The sequence below is a fragment of the Sarcophilus harrisii genome, chromosome 1 (assembly GCF_902635505.1).
Source record: "Sarcophilus harrisii chromosome 1, mSarHar1.11, whole genome shotgun sequence".
NCBI lineage: Eukaryota > Metazoa > Chordata > Mammalia > Dasyuromorphia > Dasyuridae > Sarcophilus > Sarcophilus harrisii.
In genome coordinates this window covers 382,243,918-382,261,901 of record NC_045426.1, presented here as the reverse complement: position 1 = coordinate 382,261,901, position 17,984 = coordinate 382,243,918, and the positions used below count along the sequence as shown (strand labels likewise).

At 34.1% G+C, this 17,984-nt stretch overlaps 1 protein-coding gene across 1 annotated transcript in view; it reads right to left on the bottom strand.

Moving 5' to 3' along the window:
* SDHA (succinate dehydrogenase complex flavoprotein subunit A) overlaps positions 1 to 17,984 on the bottom strand; it is a 45,623-nt gene that overhangs the window by 20,817 nt on the left and 6,822 nt on the right. Inside the window, exons 2-9 of the mRNA XM_031946068.1 lie at positions 16,902 to 16,991; positions 15,579 to 15,740; positions 15,050 to 15,193; positions 14,496 to 14,660; positions 9,021 to 9,169; positions 8,647 to 8,771; positions 5,639 to 5,807; positions 3,531 to 3,726 (exon numbers count right to left, since the gene is read on the bottom strand). Of these exons, the coding sequence (XP_031801928.1) occupies positions 3,531 to 3,726; positions 5,639 to 5,807; positions 8,647 to 8,771; positions 9,021 to 9,169; positions 14,496 to 14,660; positions 15,050 to 15,193; positions 15,579 to 15,740; positions 16,902 to 16,991 (1,200 nt within the window). The remainder of the gene's footprint in view (positions 1 to 3,530; positions 3,727 to 5,638; positions 5,808 to 8,646; positions 8,772 to 9,020; positions 9,170 to 14,495; positions 14,661 to 15,049; positions 15,194 to 15,578; positions 15,741 to 16,901; positions 16,992 to 17,984) is intronic.

Here is a 17,984-nt window from a genome sequence, read left to right as displayed (position 1 = left end):
TGCATTATGTCCTTGTGTCCTGGCTAGACCCTTTGAGATCACAGTCTTGTCTAGGCCGGGGATCCATTGGTCCCAGTATTTCTCTCCATTTAATAAACTATTGAATTGGTCTCTAATCTCTGTCTTGCTCAGTTTCTTTTAACATTACATTTGGAGCTCCCCAGCGAGATAATTAGAAAATGAGCAGGATAAGAGATGAGACTTTGGGGCCTCTGCCTTGGACCGGGGTGACTGCGAATCTGAACTCTTGGCCTGGAGAGGTCAGGTCCTCCTGGATTTCTTTCCAGAGCCTCCAGGAAAGAAAGCAGTTTCCCAGCCACAATAGCCTGATGGTAGACAACCCCATTTTGGCCACAGGAGAGTAAGTTTGTAATTAACGGACGGGGGTGTCACTTTTGGGGTGCCCTTTTCTTGGGGTACCAGTTGGTTTGGTTGATTAGTGAATTACCGGATGCGGATGTCACGTTTGGGGTGCCCTTTTCTTGGGGTACCAGTTGGTTTGGTTGATGAGTGGCCTACTGGACGCAGGGGGTTGCTACTGGAGTGTGATGGAATTTTGGACAAGGTAAAAGACTTTTTCTTTTCTTATCTTGTGGTGGACACTGCAGTCATCAAGACTGCAGTCGTTGTTTGGAGTTCTTGGGAGCTCTGGCACAATTCTTTAGGAATTGCTGCGGCTCTATCTCTAAAGAGATACGAGGGAGGCTGCAAAGGTTGGGAAAACTAAGTTTTTACTTGTCTGCAATCTAGACACTCCGCCGCCTCAAAACTCTTTTCCTGGAGCAGATGCTTTGCTTGAGGAAACTCTTTCTGTCCAACTCTTTTCCAGAGACAAAGGCCCGTCCTTTGTATTTCTAAGAGAAGTCCTCCCACTTCTTCCATCAAGTGGGAAGTATATACATTTGAAAATGGGACTCAGTTTCCCTGTTTGGGTCATCCTGTGTTAGAGTAATGCTGGCCCCTCTGGCTTTTGCATGCTTAGGGGGCTATCTACAAAGTTTAAAAAAAAAAAAAAAACGCCATTTGGTTTGGCTTTAATGTTAGTGTCCTAATGAATGTTGTAATTGTATGGTCTAAGTGTGATCAGTGTTCTGTATGTCTTGTATGTTATTGTGCAGTCTAAATGTGATTAGTGTTCTGTATGTCTTGTATGTCATTGGACAGTCTAAGTGTGATCAGTGTTCTGTATGTCTTGTATGTTATTGGACAGTCTAGTTGTGCTCTGTGTTCTATGTGATTTTTGTGAAATTGTTTGTAATTTGTTTGTCTGTTTCGGTAACTTAAGAGCTCTGTTAAATTTAAGAACAATGATCAAATTTGGGAATTGATTATTTCAATACTGAACTCCAGCTGGTGAAAACATTTGATTAGGAATTTAAAAGATGATTCTAAATTTGGGAAATGAATTGGTTTTCCTTAAGTATAAAATCTTAAAGGAACAATACCTTGTTAAAGAAGTTCTGTTAACTTGCCTGAAAGAGGTCATGTGCCTCTAATTTTACCTTAAGTATGTAACAAGGCCTTTTCTGAAAGCTTCATCCCTGGCCAGGCTGGGGTTAGTAGAAGTCCATTGAGAACAATGGCCACAAGGGGCCAGAAGGAGAGAAAGAAACTATGTTGTTTTATTATTTGAAATGAGATAGAAATGGATTATATGCTTTAAATCCAGCTCAGCTAGACATTTAGTTTTATGGGGATTCCCCCACCCACCCACTGATTTCTGCTACTTTAAATGTTGGGTGGGGTAGGGATCTTTTGTAAAGATTTAAACTTCCCCCCCTCCCCACTGCTGCCACTTCAGCTATAGGAGCCATTTAGTTAGCCTGGAGTGATTTCCCTCTCCACCCTTGTGGAATTGGGGGAAGGGTAGTCAGATGGAATTCTATTCTCCCCCCTCTAAACTGTTCCAGACATTTTAAATATCTTGGGTTTGTAATTAATATGCGCTGCATTTTTTCCCTCCTGTAACTGATTTCTATAATGGTCAATAAGAAATTGTTAATTCAATTATGTCATAACTTGTTGTATCCAATCTGGTTATGTGTAATCACTATATTCTAAATACTTGAGCAAATAAGTATTTAGTCTGGTCATCTATTGATTAGCAGATATTGTGTCTGGATATTCAAGTTTTTTTTAAGGTTTTATTCTGTTGGAATTGCCCTGGCAGACTCAGTTTTTGGGATTATTTCTTAGAAACAACCAGAAATTGGATACCTGTCTTGGAACTGGCAGTCTCTCTGAGCTGTTTCTCCACTCCTGTTACCCCAGGTCCTTAATTAGAATTTCAGCATACTTAAAAGGACCTTGTTGATATCGAGGCCTCTAAAAAGTTTGGGGTTTGCCTGCCTTGGTCTAACTGCATAATCTGCTCAGAAATCTGCATTCTAGTAGCAGCCCTGTTTGTTCCTCTGGGCAGGACAGGTGGAGCTGCTCCAAGCCTCACCCTTCTCTCCTGGAGCCCGCTGCCCCTCTGAATGGGCAACACAACTGCTTTGAGCCTGCTGCTCTCCGTAAGCAGAGGCCGAGTCATGCACAAATGACCACAGCTGTCCATATGCTCCCCAACTGCAGAGTTTCTGACAATTGATTGTCAGAAATAATTGAAATAAGGAACTTTGTGTATAGCTGATTAATTCTGGAGTTATCAGGGAGAGACTTGCCCTTGCATTGGTATAGCTTCATTTTGATTTTTATTGACTTCACATAGGGTTGTTCAAATTCAAAGATTTGAATAGTTCCAAGAGAAAAAGGAGGGAATGTAATGTTAAAGGTCACTTTTAATGGGGTGATCAGTTCCTCCATTTGTCCTATTTTGCATTCTGCCTTAAGGTTATGACCATCCCCTCTTAATGGTTGAGATAAAGGTGTTATAGACATTCCTTAATGTCATTAGAATATCAGTAACCTCCATCTATGAGGCTATCCCCACCTAGGTATCTGCATTATGTCCTTGTGTCCTGGCTAGACCCTTTGAGATCATAGTCTTGTCTAGCCCGGGGATCCATTGGTCCCAGTATTTCTCTCCATTTAATAAACTACTGAATTGGTCTCTAATCTCTGTCTTGCTCAGTTTCTTTTAACATTACATAGTTACATACACACACACACAGACAGTATCAAAATATCAAACATTTTGTATACTCTATTGTATTTCCCTTCCCCTACACCTACTTACCAAAGCAAATTACCATTGAGATATAAGGTACTGACAATGGCCCCAAATTAAAAAATTAATATGCTTGGTCAACTTTATCATGCTCTTGTGATATCATAAAAAACACTCAAAACTAACATCTCAGAATAAACATTTAAAAAGAAGTCATTTCTAAAGAAGTAGCTATAGCTTTCAATAAGCAATTTAAAGTACTGATCTCTGGGACACACAAAAGTTGGTTGAATAAATATCCATATTCATCTAATTAAATTAGAGAATTTTTATAAAAAATTATAAGTTGACTGCACCATCATCAATTTAAAAACTTTTATCCTTTTTCTTAAGGGTTCAATTCTTAAGTTTAAATCCTTACCTGTCCCTTATAGTTTGTAGGAATGCCTCCCATGTTATAATGCACAGTAGGGAGTACAGGAATTGGTTCCTTGTTGACATCCACACCAGCAAATATCATTGCTGTTTCTGATATTCCAGGTAGGCGAGATGCTAACTGTTCAGGAGGTAGGTGGTGTAACTGCAGATAGACATGGTCTTTTTCAGGACCACAGCCTCTAAACAAAGGAAAGAAATCATTTTTCAGAATAAAAATAAAATTTTCTAAAACCACACATGTCAGTCTCCTAAATCTACAATTTGAGGGTTGTCTTTAACCAACCTCCTTTCCTTCCCTTCCCCCATTTAGTAAGTTACTATTCCATTAATTCACCGTATAAATAGTTTTCATTTTCCTCTTCTTTAGATCCACTGCCACCCCTTGTCTCATTACAGCTAAGTCAACTCTTTCAAAAGTCTCTTAAACAGATTTCGTATCTCCACTCAATTTACCTTTCATATTCCTACCAGAATGACTTCATTTTGCACAAATTTGGTCTTTCCTACACGCAAAAATGTACAGTGGCTCCCTACTACTTTTCAAGTAAAATTAATTTGCTTAGCATTTAAAACCCTTGGCATTACTTTCCCAGACTTATTTCACATTATTCTCTTTCCATGTACTCTAGTTAAAAACCAAATCAGTATTTTCTGTCTTCAAACATGCTACCTGCCACCATACTTTTATTTACATAGTTCTCTTTCTTCTCTAATCTCAAAATAATGTTTTGTTTTCTAATTCACTATAAGAGCAATGTCATATTCAAATTATCTGTTTTTCAATGCCAAAAATAGTGTTCTGTACAACTTAAATGAATGAACTTGGTATTTCAGTCAAATTCTAAGGGATTGCCAAAATTCTTTTGCTATATTAGAATATGAACTGGAAACAAGTCAGGTTTAGAAATGTGCTATTGACCTCCTAAGCAGGTTGAAGGAAAGGAAGATATGGTTGGGTTGGACCAGTTATTAAAAGAAGGATTCTTCACGATTCCCATAAGACTAAGATACCGCCCTCTATTGGGGTTTGTCTGAAAATTTTGGAGTTCAAGACAGGTTGATTTAAAGATCCTCCTGGAAAACAGCAGCATAGAACTGCAAAACAAGTAGTGGCTCTTTTGTCAGAGGGCCTGGGTTCAAATCTAGTGCTGTGACCATGGACAAATCCTTCTATGTCTCTGAACTTCATGTTATTGTCCATAAAGTGAGGACCAGTATTTGATGGCTTGAGGCTCCATCCTATGATCCTGTGACTATGACTCAGTCTGACTCGGGTGTCTGGCTCATGCTATATGTGTTGGTTACCACAAAGAAAGTAAGGAGTGATTTTATAAGGAGCAAGACTGCCACAGATTAAATGTGCACTTAGGCCCCACTTTCCAATCAGATTTAAAATAAAAACAGCTGGATAAGCAGACGTTTGCACTTCGGAATAATGGCAATTCATGGTAGAATAATACATATCAACCTGGATAGCAGAACAGCAATCACATATTAAGCTGACATTAGATTTTTCACCCAGAAAAACAAATGTTAAGATAAGGCAGTACATTAGAAGCAGAAGATGCAAAGCTCAAAGAAAAATGACAATAGATCAAAATATGACAAAGACCCAAGCCATTTATATAAAAGGAACAAATACATCTCTCCAAGGCCATTGCTGTATCACAACAGGGTCCTATAGAAAATGTTGTATTAGGTTGAATATGCTCTGAATATAATATAGTTTAGAACTATTTCCATTTTTATGCAAATTTAATTTCCACAACTTGAGTACTCAAAAAATAGGCTTTGGTTGTATGGAAAATTCACTTATGTAGAAAATTTTTATTTACTGAAAATGCCAACTAAATATGAGCATACAAAGAACAATAAATATGGAAAGGTAGCAGATATTAGACAGAGAAGAACCAAATAGAAGACTGTTTTTTAAGGTCATAGACAATAATGGCAAGAACAAAGCCCCATTTCATGAACTTAAGGGATACTACATATAAAAATGAATTTCATGCTTTCTATTCATTAAATGCTCACTTCAAGTAATAATCAGAAATATTCAGAAATTCAGAAATCTCTGAAAATTAAACAAACCTTCCTTCACGGATTTCAACAGTCATAGAACGAGATACAACATCCCTGGAAGCCAAATCCTTTGCAACAGGTGCATATCGTTCCATAAATCTTTCACCTTGACTATTAATAAGAATGCCTCCTTCTCCACGACATCCTTCTGTGATAAGACAGCCAGCACCATATATGCCTACAAAACAACAAAACACATTAATGAATCATTTCCAATGAAAGAATCAGAAGTTCTGAAATTCAATTTGAATATGCTCCTTTAAAACCAATTTTTGGGAAAGGAATAAGGACAAAAAGAACATAGGTACTATTAGACCGAAAACAGAATTAAGAATGGAGAAAAGATAAAAGAGGAAGAAAATCTAAAATTGGCAGGGAGAAAAAAATTTAGGTGACCACAGACTTACGTAGTGAGGAAAAAGCAGGCATATTTAGTTAAAAATTTAGCTTAAAGATTTTTAAGTCACAGTGCCTAAAAAATGCCTTGAAATTGATTTTTCTTCTTACAACATTCTTTTATGTGCAATCTATTTTAGATAGGAATAAAACTAAAGATAGGGACTTCATATAACACAATGAAGTTATTAAAATTATTACATTAAAATATAAAGTTTAATGTAATATAATGTAAAATGTAAAAATTACATTAAAAATATTCTCTTTGCCTCCTATCCCTAATAAGAGGAAAAATAAAGTGTAGGTAACCATCATCAGGCAACCAGATAGCAATAATATATTTATTTTTAAAATTCTGAACTTAGTAAGTACCCATTAAAATGAGCCTTTTCACATGCAAAGTAGAACAGAAAAAGAAAGGATTTAAGATGAAACTACAAATCTATTATACAGTCTCAAAAGTCTTAGTGCAGACAATAAGTTTCTCTCCCCTTAAGTTAATAATGCATTTAACCTAGAACTTTGAAAGCTGTTCTGCTTATTTCTTTTTGTTCTTTTAATCATTTTAAAAAATGCTTTAATGGACTGTATCCTAACTATTCTTCTGCAATCTCTGGTGTAGCAGCCCCCATCTCTATGCCCTCACCCATCTTCTTAGCTTGTTATTTTTTCCTACTTCCCAGGGTTAAAGATGTCATGCTGTATAGGCTTATTTTGCCTCAAGATTAAAAAATTTTAAGTGTCTTCTATATGGTTTTTCAATCTCCCATCTTAATGCAATCAGAATAAGGCTCTAAAAGCACTCTTTTCATCATGCTCTTCTAAATGATCCTCTAATTACTCACTACACTGGTCAAATGGCTTTGTGTATCTTTTAAAGCTCTCTAGAATCTGGGCCTATCTTAATCCTACTTTGGTTTGAGAATTCAGAATTTCCCACAAATTAAATGTCTTTTAATCCAATCAGACTAGTATCCTCATTATTCCCTAAACATCACAGACATCCACACCCACTTATATAGTACATCTCAGTGCCTTTGCTTGCACTATTCTTCTAGGTAAAGTAGTCTGTATAGCAAGTGTTTACATCAATGTCTATTTCAACCTACATATTGCTCTATTAGCAATATATTCAAGATAAAACTTATTTTAAAGCAAGCTTCCTCACTATTCTAGCCCATAATGAATTCTTCTAAAGCACTAGCTATATTACATAATTATTGACCATCAGTGTAAGTGCTCATTAAATGTTATGTCCAAAAATATTTTATTAGTCTTCTTGTAAATAAAGCCTACCATTTTTGTAGTGTCAGTTATTGCACATGGAAATTTAACCAAATGGATCAATTTCACACAAATATCTCCACACGTCCCTGCTACCCACTCTATTGTCCAACTAAAAATAAAAGATCATCTGTTGCCCTAGAGAATATAATTGGGTATGCTTAAAATAGATTTTGGTAACTACCACAAAATCTAACTGAAGGAACATGCCGGTCAAGGATTATCAGTGTACTTCAAGAAACAACTAGTTTACAAAATTTTCTGAGGATAAAGACTTTAAATATATATATTTATCTCCTTATATATCCCATACTACTTTTAACAATGTTAAGTAATCAGAGTTGTCTGATTAGATTCAGTTCATGTCACCAAATTTTTGTTAAATTCCTGTTTGAAAAGCTCAGTATTAAATGCTGGGGTGCCTGCTCTCATGTATGGAGTAGGGAAAAAAATTAGATTATGAAGTTAGATGGCATGGAGTCAAATTCCAACTCTTGTAGTTATTACTTGTATGGCTTTGGGTTATCTCTCTGGGCCTCATTTTTCTCATCTGTAAAATGAAGGGGGAATAAATAATCTCTAAGGTCCTTTCTAACTTTAAATGCTACGAAAATTACATTGGAAGAAAATCATACTAATACCAACAAAAAATTATAATCAGATACTGAAGGAAACTGAGCAAATATCTAAGAATCTGAAAGAAAAATTTTAGTCCGAGGCCAGTTACATAGGAGCATTACATATCTTATATATCTCAATACACTGAAGTATTAAAGTATTAAAAAATTAAAGTAATAAAATATTAAATCACTATTAAAATAGTATAAATTATTATTTATACTCATAATAACGCTTACTCATCCAAGAGAATTTCAAATATATTCATCATAGATCAGTACGTTTAATAAGACAGGAAATTATAAAACATTTTAGTTTCCCATTAGACATTTAATAAGATAAACTTGCATTATTCTGAAAATTCTCTTATGTGGAATGTTGGATAAATTATGTCAAAATATTTTAAAAAAAAACTGCTAGAAAAAAGTATTTATGAAACTGCAGATTTTTTTCCTTTTTTTTTTTTTTTTTTGGCTGAGGCAATTAGGATTAAGTGACTTTGCCCAGGGTCACACAACCCGGAAATATTAAGTGACTGAGCTTATTTTGATTTGAAATCAAGTCCTCCTGACTTCAGGATTGGTGTTCTATACACTACAACAACTAGCTGCCCCGAAACTGCAAATTTTTGAGACTTAAATCTCTTAATTTATAAGTTAATCTATATTAAACGTTCTTATATTGTGTGATTAACTTCTACAATTGATCAAGTTTCATACCTGTGGGATGGAACTGTACGAATTCCAAGTCTTGACAAGGAAGGCCTGCTCGTGTAACCATAGCTGTGCCATCTCCTGTGCTTGTATGAGCAGAAGTACAGCTGAAATAGGTACGCCCATAACCCCTGGAAAACATATTCAGAAGATATTAAGTAGAGACTTAAAATACAGAATATTTGGCATTTCCTCATAGTGTAAGAAAAGAGAGGATTCTTAACTTAAATAGCACATAGCTAAATGATCTTGAATGTTTATTTACCTATAAAGGTAGAGTTAAACCAAATGATTTTTAAACAGTCCTTCTGAGCTCTATGATTTTATAAGCAAAGTTATAAAATCTCCTTCTCTATACAAAATAGTTTTCATATTCTTACCCAGTTGCAATAACTGTATTCTTTGCTCTTATACGATGTATGGACCCATCTTCTATGCACAATGCAATTACTCCTCGGCACTCCCCATCTTCCATTAAGAGATCCAAGGCAAAATATTCCACAAAATAACTGGTATCATACCTCAGAGACTAAAAATGAAAATATTAGTAAAATATTTTCAGTTGTGTTTTAAATGTATTAAATGCATTACTGGTATTAGCCTACAATCCATTTGGATCAGTTGAGCTAGTAATTAAGACCCATCTGCTGAATTTTTCCAACATGATTTTAATATGGCAGTCCAAGAATTAGTAAAAAGACACATGGAAACAATATTATGGATAGATTAGGAACAAGTGGTAGGAATTCTTTCAAAATACAGATAACCTTGAGTAAAGCACATTAATAATGATAATAATACTATATAGCAGAAAAGTGCATTTTCAATTCTATAGGGATATCTTAAGAGAGTATTACTTTGGAGTCTCCAAGAATGCTGAAGGTTAATTATTTCTACATTGAAGAGGCACCTGTTTACTCTGCTTGTGAAGTATTTTTAGATTACTATAAGACTTTTTTATGTCAACTGTACATTTCCATACATTCTCCCTTTCCCCCTTCAACCTTATTATTGCTTCCTTTTCATACCTTCAGGAGGGCCAAAAATTTGAAAGAGAATTCAAAGTACTCCTCAAAACACTACAAGAATTGTAGTGGATCCAGAATCTGGATACAATTAAATGTCACTGACAACAAATTTAGCTTAATACCTTTGGTCATGATTCCTAGTGTTGGCATAAGACCTTTACCTGATTGGTAAGAGCATATAACAAGAAAGTACATTACAGACATTTATCAAAGAATAAATACCAAAATACTCAAGCGGCAGAGTGAAATTTGTAGTTGCCATTTAATAAGAACTGAAAATTTCAAATCCTTTATCTACATATTTACCCTTAAAAAGATGCAGATTGATAAAAATTAAATTGAGCCCAGTGGATTCAAGTTCTTCATGATCTATAAATCTTTTTTTTTTTTCCATTTAGATTTATTTTATTTCCTTTTTTACCTTTTTACATTGTAAACTAGTATTATAGTGTATGCCTTAGCACTTGATCACTTTTATATATATATATATGTTTTTTTAATTTAATAGCCTTTTATTTACAGGATATATACATGGGTAACTTTACAGCATTAACAATTGCCAAACCTCTTGTTCCAATTTTTCACCTCTTACCCCCCCCACCCCCTCCCCTAAATGGCAGGATGACCAGTAGATGTTAAATATATTAAAATATAACTTAGATACACAATAAGCATACATGATCAAAACATTATTTTGCTGTACAAAAAGAATCAGACTCTGAATTATTGTACAATTAGCTTGTGAAGGAAATCAAAAATGCATGTGTGCATAAATATAGGGATTGGGAATTTAATGTAATGGTTTTTAGTCGTCTCCCAGAGTTATTTTTCTGGGTATAGCTAGTTCAGTTCATGACTGCTCCATTAGAAATGATTTGGTTGATCTCGTTGCTGAGGATGGCCTGATCCATCAGAACTGGTCATCATCTAGTATTGTTGTTGAAGTATATAATGATCTCCTGGTCCTGCTCATTTCACTCAGCATCAGTTCGTGTAAGTCTCTCCAGGCCTTTCTGAAATCATCCTGTTGGTCATTTCTTACAGAACAGTAATATTCCATAATTTTCATATACCACAATTTATTCAGCCATTCTCCAACTGATGGACATCCATTCAGTTTCCAGTTTCTAGCCACTACAAAAAGGGCTGCCACAAACATTCGTGCACATACAGGTCCCTTTCCCTTCTTTATAATCTCTTTGGGATATAATCCCAGTAGTAACACTGCTGGATCAAAGGGTATGCACAGTTTGATAACTTTTTGAGCATAGTTCCAAACTACTCTCCAAAATGGTTGGATTCGTTCACAACTCCACCAACAATGCATCAATGTCCCAGTTTTCCCGCATCCCCTCCAACAATCATCATTATTTTTTCCTGTCATCTTAGCCAATCTGACAGGTGTGTAGTGGTATCTTAGAGTTGTCTTAATTTGCATTTCTCTGATTAATAATGACTTGGAGCATCTTTTCATATGACTAGAAATAGTTTCAATTTCTTCATCTGAGAATTGTCTGTTCATATCCTTTGACCATTTTTCAATTGGAGAATGGCTTGATTTTTTATAAATTAGAGTTAATTCTCTATATATTTTGGAAATGAGGCCTTTATCAGAACCTTTGACTGTAAAAATATTTTCCCAGTTTATTGCTTCCCTTCTAATCTTGTCTGCATTAGTTTTGTTTGTACAAAAACTTTTCAGTTTGGTATAATCGAAATTTTCTATTTTGTGATCAGTAATGATCTCTAGTTCTGCTTTGGTCATAAAGACCTTCCCCTTCCACAGGTCTGAGAGGTAAACTATCCTATGTTCCTCTAATTTATTAATAATTTCATTCTTTATGCCTAGGTCATGAACCCATTTTGACCTTATCTTGGTGTACGGCGTTAAGTATGGATCAATGCCTAGTTTCTGCCATATTAGTTTCCAATTTTCCCAGCAATTTTTATCAAACAGTAAGTTCTTATCCCAAAAGCTGGGATCTTTGGGTTTGTCAAAGACTAGGTTGCTATATTTGTTGACTGTTTTATCCCTTGAACCTAATCTATTCCACTGATCAACTAATCTATTCCTTAGCCAATACCAAATAGTTTTGGTAACTGCTGCTCTATAATATAATTTTAGATCTGGTACAGCTAAGCCACCATCATTTGATTTTTTTTTCATTAATTCCCTTGAAATTCTTGACCTTTTGTTTTTCCATATGAACTTTGTTGTTATTTTTTCTAGGTCATTAAAATAGTTTTTTGGGAGTCTGATTGGTATAGCGCTAAATAAATAGATTAGTTTAGGTAATATTGTCATCTTTATTATATTTGCTCGCTATCCAAGAGCATTTAATATTTTTCCAATTGGTTAGATCAGACTTAATTTGTGTGAAAAGTGGTCTGTAATTTTGCTCATAAAGTTTCTGATTTTCCCTCGGCAGATAGATTCCTAAATATTTTATATTATCAGTAGTTACTTTAAATGGAATTTCTCTTTGTAACTCTGACTGTTGGATTTTGTTAGTGATATATAAGAATGCTGATGACTTATGTGGGTTTATTTTATAACCAGCAACTTTGCTAAAGTTGTGGATTATTTCTAATAACTTTTTAGCAGAATCTCTGGGGTTCTCTTAAGTATACCACATGATCTATAAATCTTAATTTTAGATTGAACAAACTTATACCACAAAATAAGTCATTTTTAGGTGTTGAGATACAAGAATTTTAAAATACCTTACTCAACCTTAATTTTTATTGATTTAAAAAAAAAAATCTTTTGCCAAGAAAATTCATGAAGCACTAAAATATTATTGCTTGAATGTTGCTTTTTATAATATAAGAACTTTTTAACAATAGTCTCCAAAGTGGAATAATAGACAATCAATAAGCATTATTAAGTTTCTACTATATGCTAAGCACTATACTAGGTACTAGTGGTATAAAGATAAAAAAAATGAAAATAATCTTTTCTCAAAGAAATTCAATGTGTAAAATGAAACAAAATATACACATTTAAGTACATATAAATTACATATAATGTCATTAAATAAAAGGCAATTGATAAAATAAATATATGAAGGTATTAGCTGAAGTATGACAAGAAAACATTAGAATTTAAATTTATATTTGTATAAAAATCCTAACTATATTAATATTTCAATACATGGATTTATTTCACTTATTCTGCATGTCATTCTAGCCACTTTTATTACATTAGCAGACTGCCAGGGATATAGCAGGTGACTGATAAATATTCCAATATATTATAATTTATACACAGTAGGCACTGGCAAAGCTGATACTTCTCTTACTCCTAGTATTAGGTCTCAACAGGATTATGAGGAAAAAAATCATTATGACCTAATCAAATATGACAAAAAGTCAGGCAGACAAATACAAAATGACCAAAATTTTCTGAAATATGGGTCTACATCCATTATTATTACTGATTAATTTTGCCCTTGAGATATTAGTTAGAATTAGGATGAGATTTTCAAAAAAAAGTAAAAAAAAAAAAAAATGTAGCATGAATAGACTACACATACAAAGATACCCACCCTGAAAACCAAAATTTTCTAACCTGTTTAAAAAAACATCTTTCAAATGAAGTTTCAGTAGGTTTTGAACCCATTTGTTAAAAAATATAAATGAGATGCTTTGTTCACTTTTTTTTTTTAATCTCTCCCATGGCTTTTCCCTTTTGCCAATTTTTCTCTCCTAACATGATTCATAAAGCAATGTGTATTAAAAATAAATAAACCTGCTACGATTAAAAAAAAAACCCTATCTTTTCATTGCATGTATTTTGAAAGATAAAAAGCTATGAATAACAACAAACAGAACCAGGAACAGATTGTACATAATAACAGCAAGATTGTGCAATGATCAACCAAGACTTTGTTTTTCTCAGTGGTTCAATGATCAAAAGCAATACCAATAAACTTTGGATAGAAAATGCTATCTGCATCCAGAAAGAGATTTGTGGAGACTGAATGTAAATCAACACATAGGATGTTTAGTTTTTTTATTTTTTTATTTTTCCCTCCCTTTAGTGGTTTTTCCCTTTTGTTTTGATTTTTCTCTCCCAACATGATTCACAAAGAAATGTAAGAAAAAATAAATTAAAGATATATATTCTGAATAGTTTCCAACAACTACTGACATCAAGTTTCCCTAATTAACACCAGGGAAAATTCACACGTTTTCAATTGCATAACTGCATTTCAATTGCATCATTGGTAGAGGGAATTGAGAAATTAGTATCATACTTCAGTGGGCAAAGAAAGCATGGAAGCAGTTTTCTCAGCTGATAAACATTAAAATCAAGTATCAAAATAAAATGAACTTAAAACCAGGCCATTTGATCACTATCACAAAGTATTAAACCAAAATTTTAAAAAGTAATGAAGCATATTTGATCTCATTGAGCTCAATAAATTAACCCATAATAGTACTATAGTGAGAAAAAACATATCTGCAAATTTTTAAATTGATTCTTGTGTCTGTTTTGTTATGTCCATATTAGAATACTATATGTATTTAATTCATAAATATATACTGAGGATATATGCTCAAAACATTTTTTTCTAAAAGGTATGTCACTGAAAAGCTTGGGAACCACTTTATCATTTCAAAATTAGTAAACTATGTTTCAATTTTAAGTTTCTAATAGACTTTTGCAATTTTATACTAAATCACTCATGAATTTTTACCCTTGCCGCCTTATGCCTCCAATACAAGAATTCTTAACATTTGTTAACCCTCTGGCAGTGTGGTGAAGTCTAAGGACTCTTTCATTTGTGGAATGGCTGGCTCTCATTTCAGGGGTTCTCTTACCCTTCCATACAGAGTGTGCAATAAAGAATGGCCGGTCCTGTCTGCCACACAACAGCATCGATGAGCTTGTCCCCCTTTCCCAAATTTTAGGCTCTGTCCACCAAATGCTCGCTGATAAATCTTTCCTTCTTCTGTTCTACTAAATGGCATGCCATAATTTTCCAACTGTTAAATGTAAGAATATTTCCAAAAACATTACCTTCAGTTTTACTATTAAATAAAATCCATAGATAATCTGTAATGGAAGCAAATTTAAGCAATTTAAGTAGCAATCTAGGAAAAGAACAGATAAAATCACTCCAATGTTAACGTTTTAGTCAATATCGAGAGTGAGGTTAAAAAGCTTTAAATGAGATCTTTTATAGAACTCAATGTAAGACAATAAATAAATTGTCAAGATAATGGAGAGTTCATTATTTCATCCCTGACTAATCATCTTTTTATATCTTAAATATTTAACAAATATTCTTCTGTTTTAAATCAGTGAAAGCTAATAGCATACTAGATGAGAATACAACACAGTACTAATATAACAGCATAAACTTTGGTCTTACCTCAACTACTGAAGCAGGTGCTTGCTCTGTCATGTAATGAATTGCGTCCTGATCACCCAACCAATCAGAACCTTTTACAGTGTCATAGAAATGCCATCTCCAGTTGTCTTCTTCCATGTTTCCCAAAGCAGCATTAATTCCTCCCTGAAAACAAAGGCATTTTTCTCAAGTCATTCACAATATCTACAAATGCAATTTTACTGTAACATTCTTTTATTCTTCCAACAGATAATTAATTTGCAAAGTCTAAAATTTTATCTTTATGACATTTAAAAATATTCTTCCTGGTATCATGCATATCTTAGTATTTTTTTCCCCCAGTTTATGGCAAAATACTCCTTATGGTATATTGTTTACACAAAAAAATACATGGTTTAAGTACATTTAATACCAGGTAATCATAAAAAAATGAATACCTGGCTAGTTACAGTGCTTTAATCTTTCCTTGTAATTTTATCTATGATTTTTAAGTTCAAAATTCATTCTCCTAAATTAAGATTTTAAAATCTAGCTATCTAATTTTCCTTACCTGTGCTGCAACAGTATGTGATCTGGTGGGGAAAAGCTTTGTAACACATGCTGTATTGAACCCAGCTTCAGAAAGTCCAAAAGCAGCTCGTAAACCTGCCCCTCCAGCGCCCACTACCACTGCATCAAATTCGTGGTCTACTACAGGATATTCTGTGGAAATCTAGATAAGAAAAGTTAACTTATTAAGTATTAGATTCATTATGGTGTTGAGGTTTTAATTATTACTGCATTTCAGTGACTATCTGTATTAAAAGCCTTTAAGAAACTAAAAAAGCAAAACTGAATTTTATAAACTACTTCAACAGGATTGATATGAACAAAACTTTCTAAAACTTAAAACTGCTACATAAAATGTGAATTGTTGTTATTAATAATCAACAAAATCCGTAAACATACTAAATACTTTCAGGATAACAAAGTACTATCATGGATGTGATAAGTATTTGGGCAATGAAAAATAACCACCACCACACCACCCCTAGCAACCCCTCCCCAGCACTCCACTGAGAAAGACACTATTACCCTCTCTCCCACATTAGGAAAAGAGCTATTCTAGGGAACTAGGAAACTTTTCAGGGGCAGAGAGATAAATCCTTAGAGTAATCTAAAATTTGCATACAAAAACTTTAATCTTGGGATTTTAATTTTTGTGGGAAATATTAAATATTTTTAAAAGTATTTACTTAAAGCAATTTAATGGACTATTGTCTAGTACTTGTTAAAATCATTACATGAACTCCCCCACTGTCCTTTCTCGTCAAAAGAAAACTATCAACAAAACTATTCTTTTTGTAAGTCTATAAAATTCTGATTACTACAAAACCCAATCCAGTTTGAAGGAAGTACAATGAGATTGCACCATAGTCAACCTATCTTAGAGTCTATTAAACGATTCACCCTAAAGTCATATTAGTATATCTTTAAGAATCTCCAAAGACCAGCCCTTGGGGCATCAATTTTGCCAAACAATTGAAAAGTAACTTTTAGTCAACTGAATTCATCTATTATCACATTGTAGAAATTAATGATACTTGCATGTAACTATGAAAATAACTATTAAATAACTTATTCTTTGTGGCATTTGAAAACTTATTAAATGCAAGCAGCAATTTGAATTATAAAAGTAAAAGTAGCTCTAAGCAGTTTTACTTGTTACTCTTCATGTGCTAATTATTTCTGTGACACTTCAGTTTTGATCTGTATACAACATCCATTACCTCAAATGTATACATGCACCATGAATACATTATCAATACTATGATAAAATCTAATTCCAGAGCAATGTTACAATACATCAATAATACAAAATAAGTGAACTTACTGAATTTGAAATCTTAGCTGAAGACTTTTTTTCTCCACTGACAGTAAAGTGAAATTTTCGTGTGCTAGACTGCAAAGTTGCTGGCCATTGCTGAAATACAAATGTGAAAATATTAAAGAGTTCAAAAGGCATAGACACTGTTAATAAACAATTTTAAAAGCTGCAGAGAAAAGATTCTAAATTATCCTAAATTGTCTACTTTAAGCCAACTAGATAACTTTTCCACTTCTCACTCATTCTCCTCTAGTATTTCATCCTTCCTATTACAACTGAATGCGTAAGAGACTTTGGAAGTAGCAGGGTTTCATCTTTGAAATCACTTTAGGGGCAGTTAGGTGGCACAAGGGGCAGCTAGGTAGTGCAGTGCATAGAGCACCAGCCCTAAATTCAGGAGGACCCCAGTTCAAATTTGGTCTCAGACACTTAACATGTCCTAGCTGTGTGGCCCTGAGCAAGTCACTTAACTTCAATTGCCTCAGCAAAAAAACAAACAAACAAACAAAAAAAAACTTTAAAAGACCAAAGAAACAAAAATACAAGTAACTTAATTCTAATTTCTTAATGTCTTTTGCCATTGCTGAGAAAAGTTCTTGTGGGGAGCCGGCACTAATCTACAGCCACATAAGGCCAACCTTGAATAGGTTGAATCTCCTAATCACATTATACCAAAGACTTCCTGAATAGGAATCTCCTAATCACATCCTAACTTTGAATAGGCAGATATCTAGGCATCCCCTAATCACATCATAGAGCTTCCTGCCACCAGAAACATCTGAGCAGCTCATCCTTGGGCGGGATACCAACCCTTTGTCTAGGACCCCCACCCTGTACTGTGTTTGAACAACCCTGCCTTCTTTTCTACTGCTATATATATCTGTACTATTGCACCCATTAAAATGAGGCTAGATCAGATGGATTTGACTTGCCCTTCTCTTTTCTCCCAGAGTCCACACACTCTGCCTCATCGGCCGAGGCAAATGGCGCCCATACGTGGGGCCCGGAAGATTTTGGAGAAAGGAGTAGCCATTGCTAGATCGAATTTCTCAATAAGAAGACTGCGCAGTCCCGGAGAATTTAGAAAAT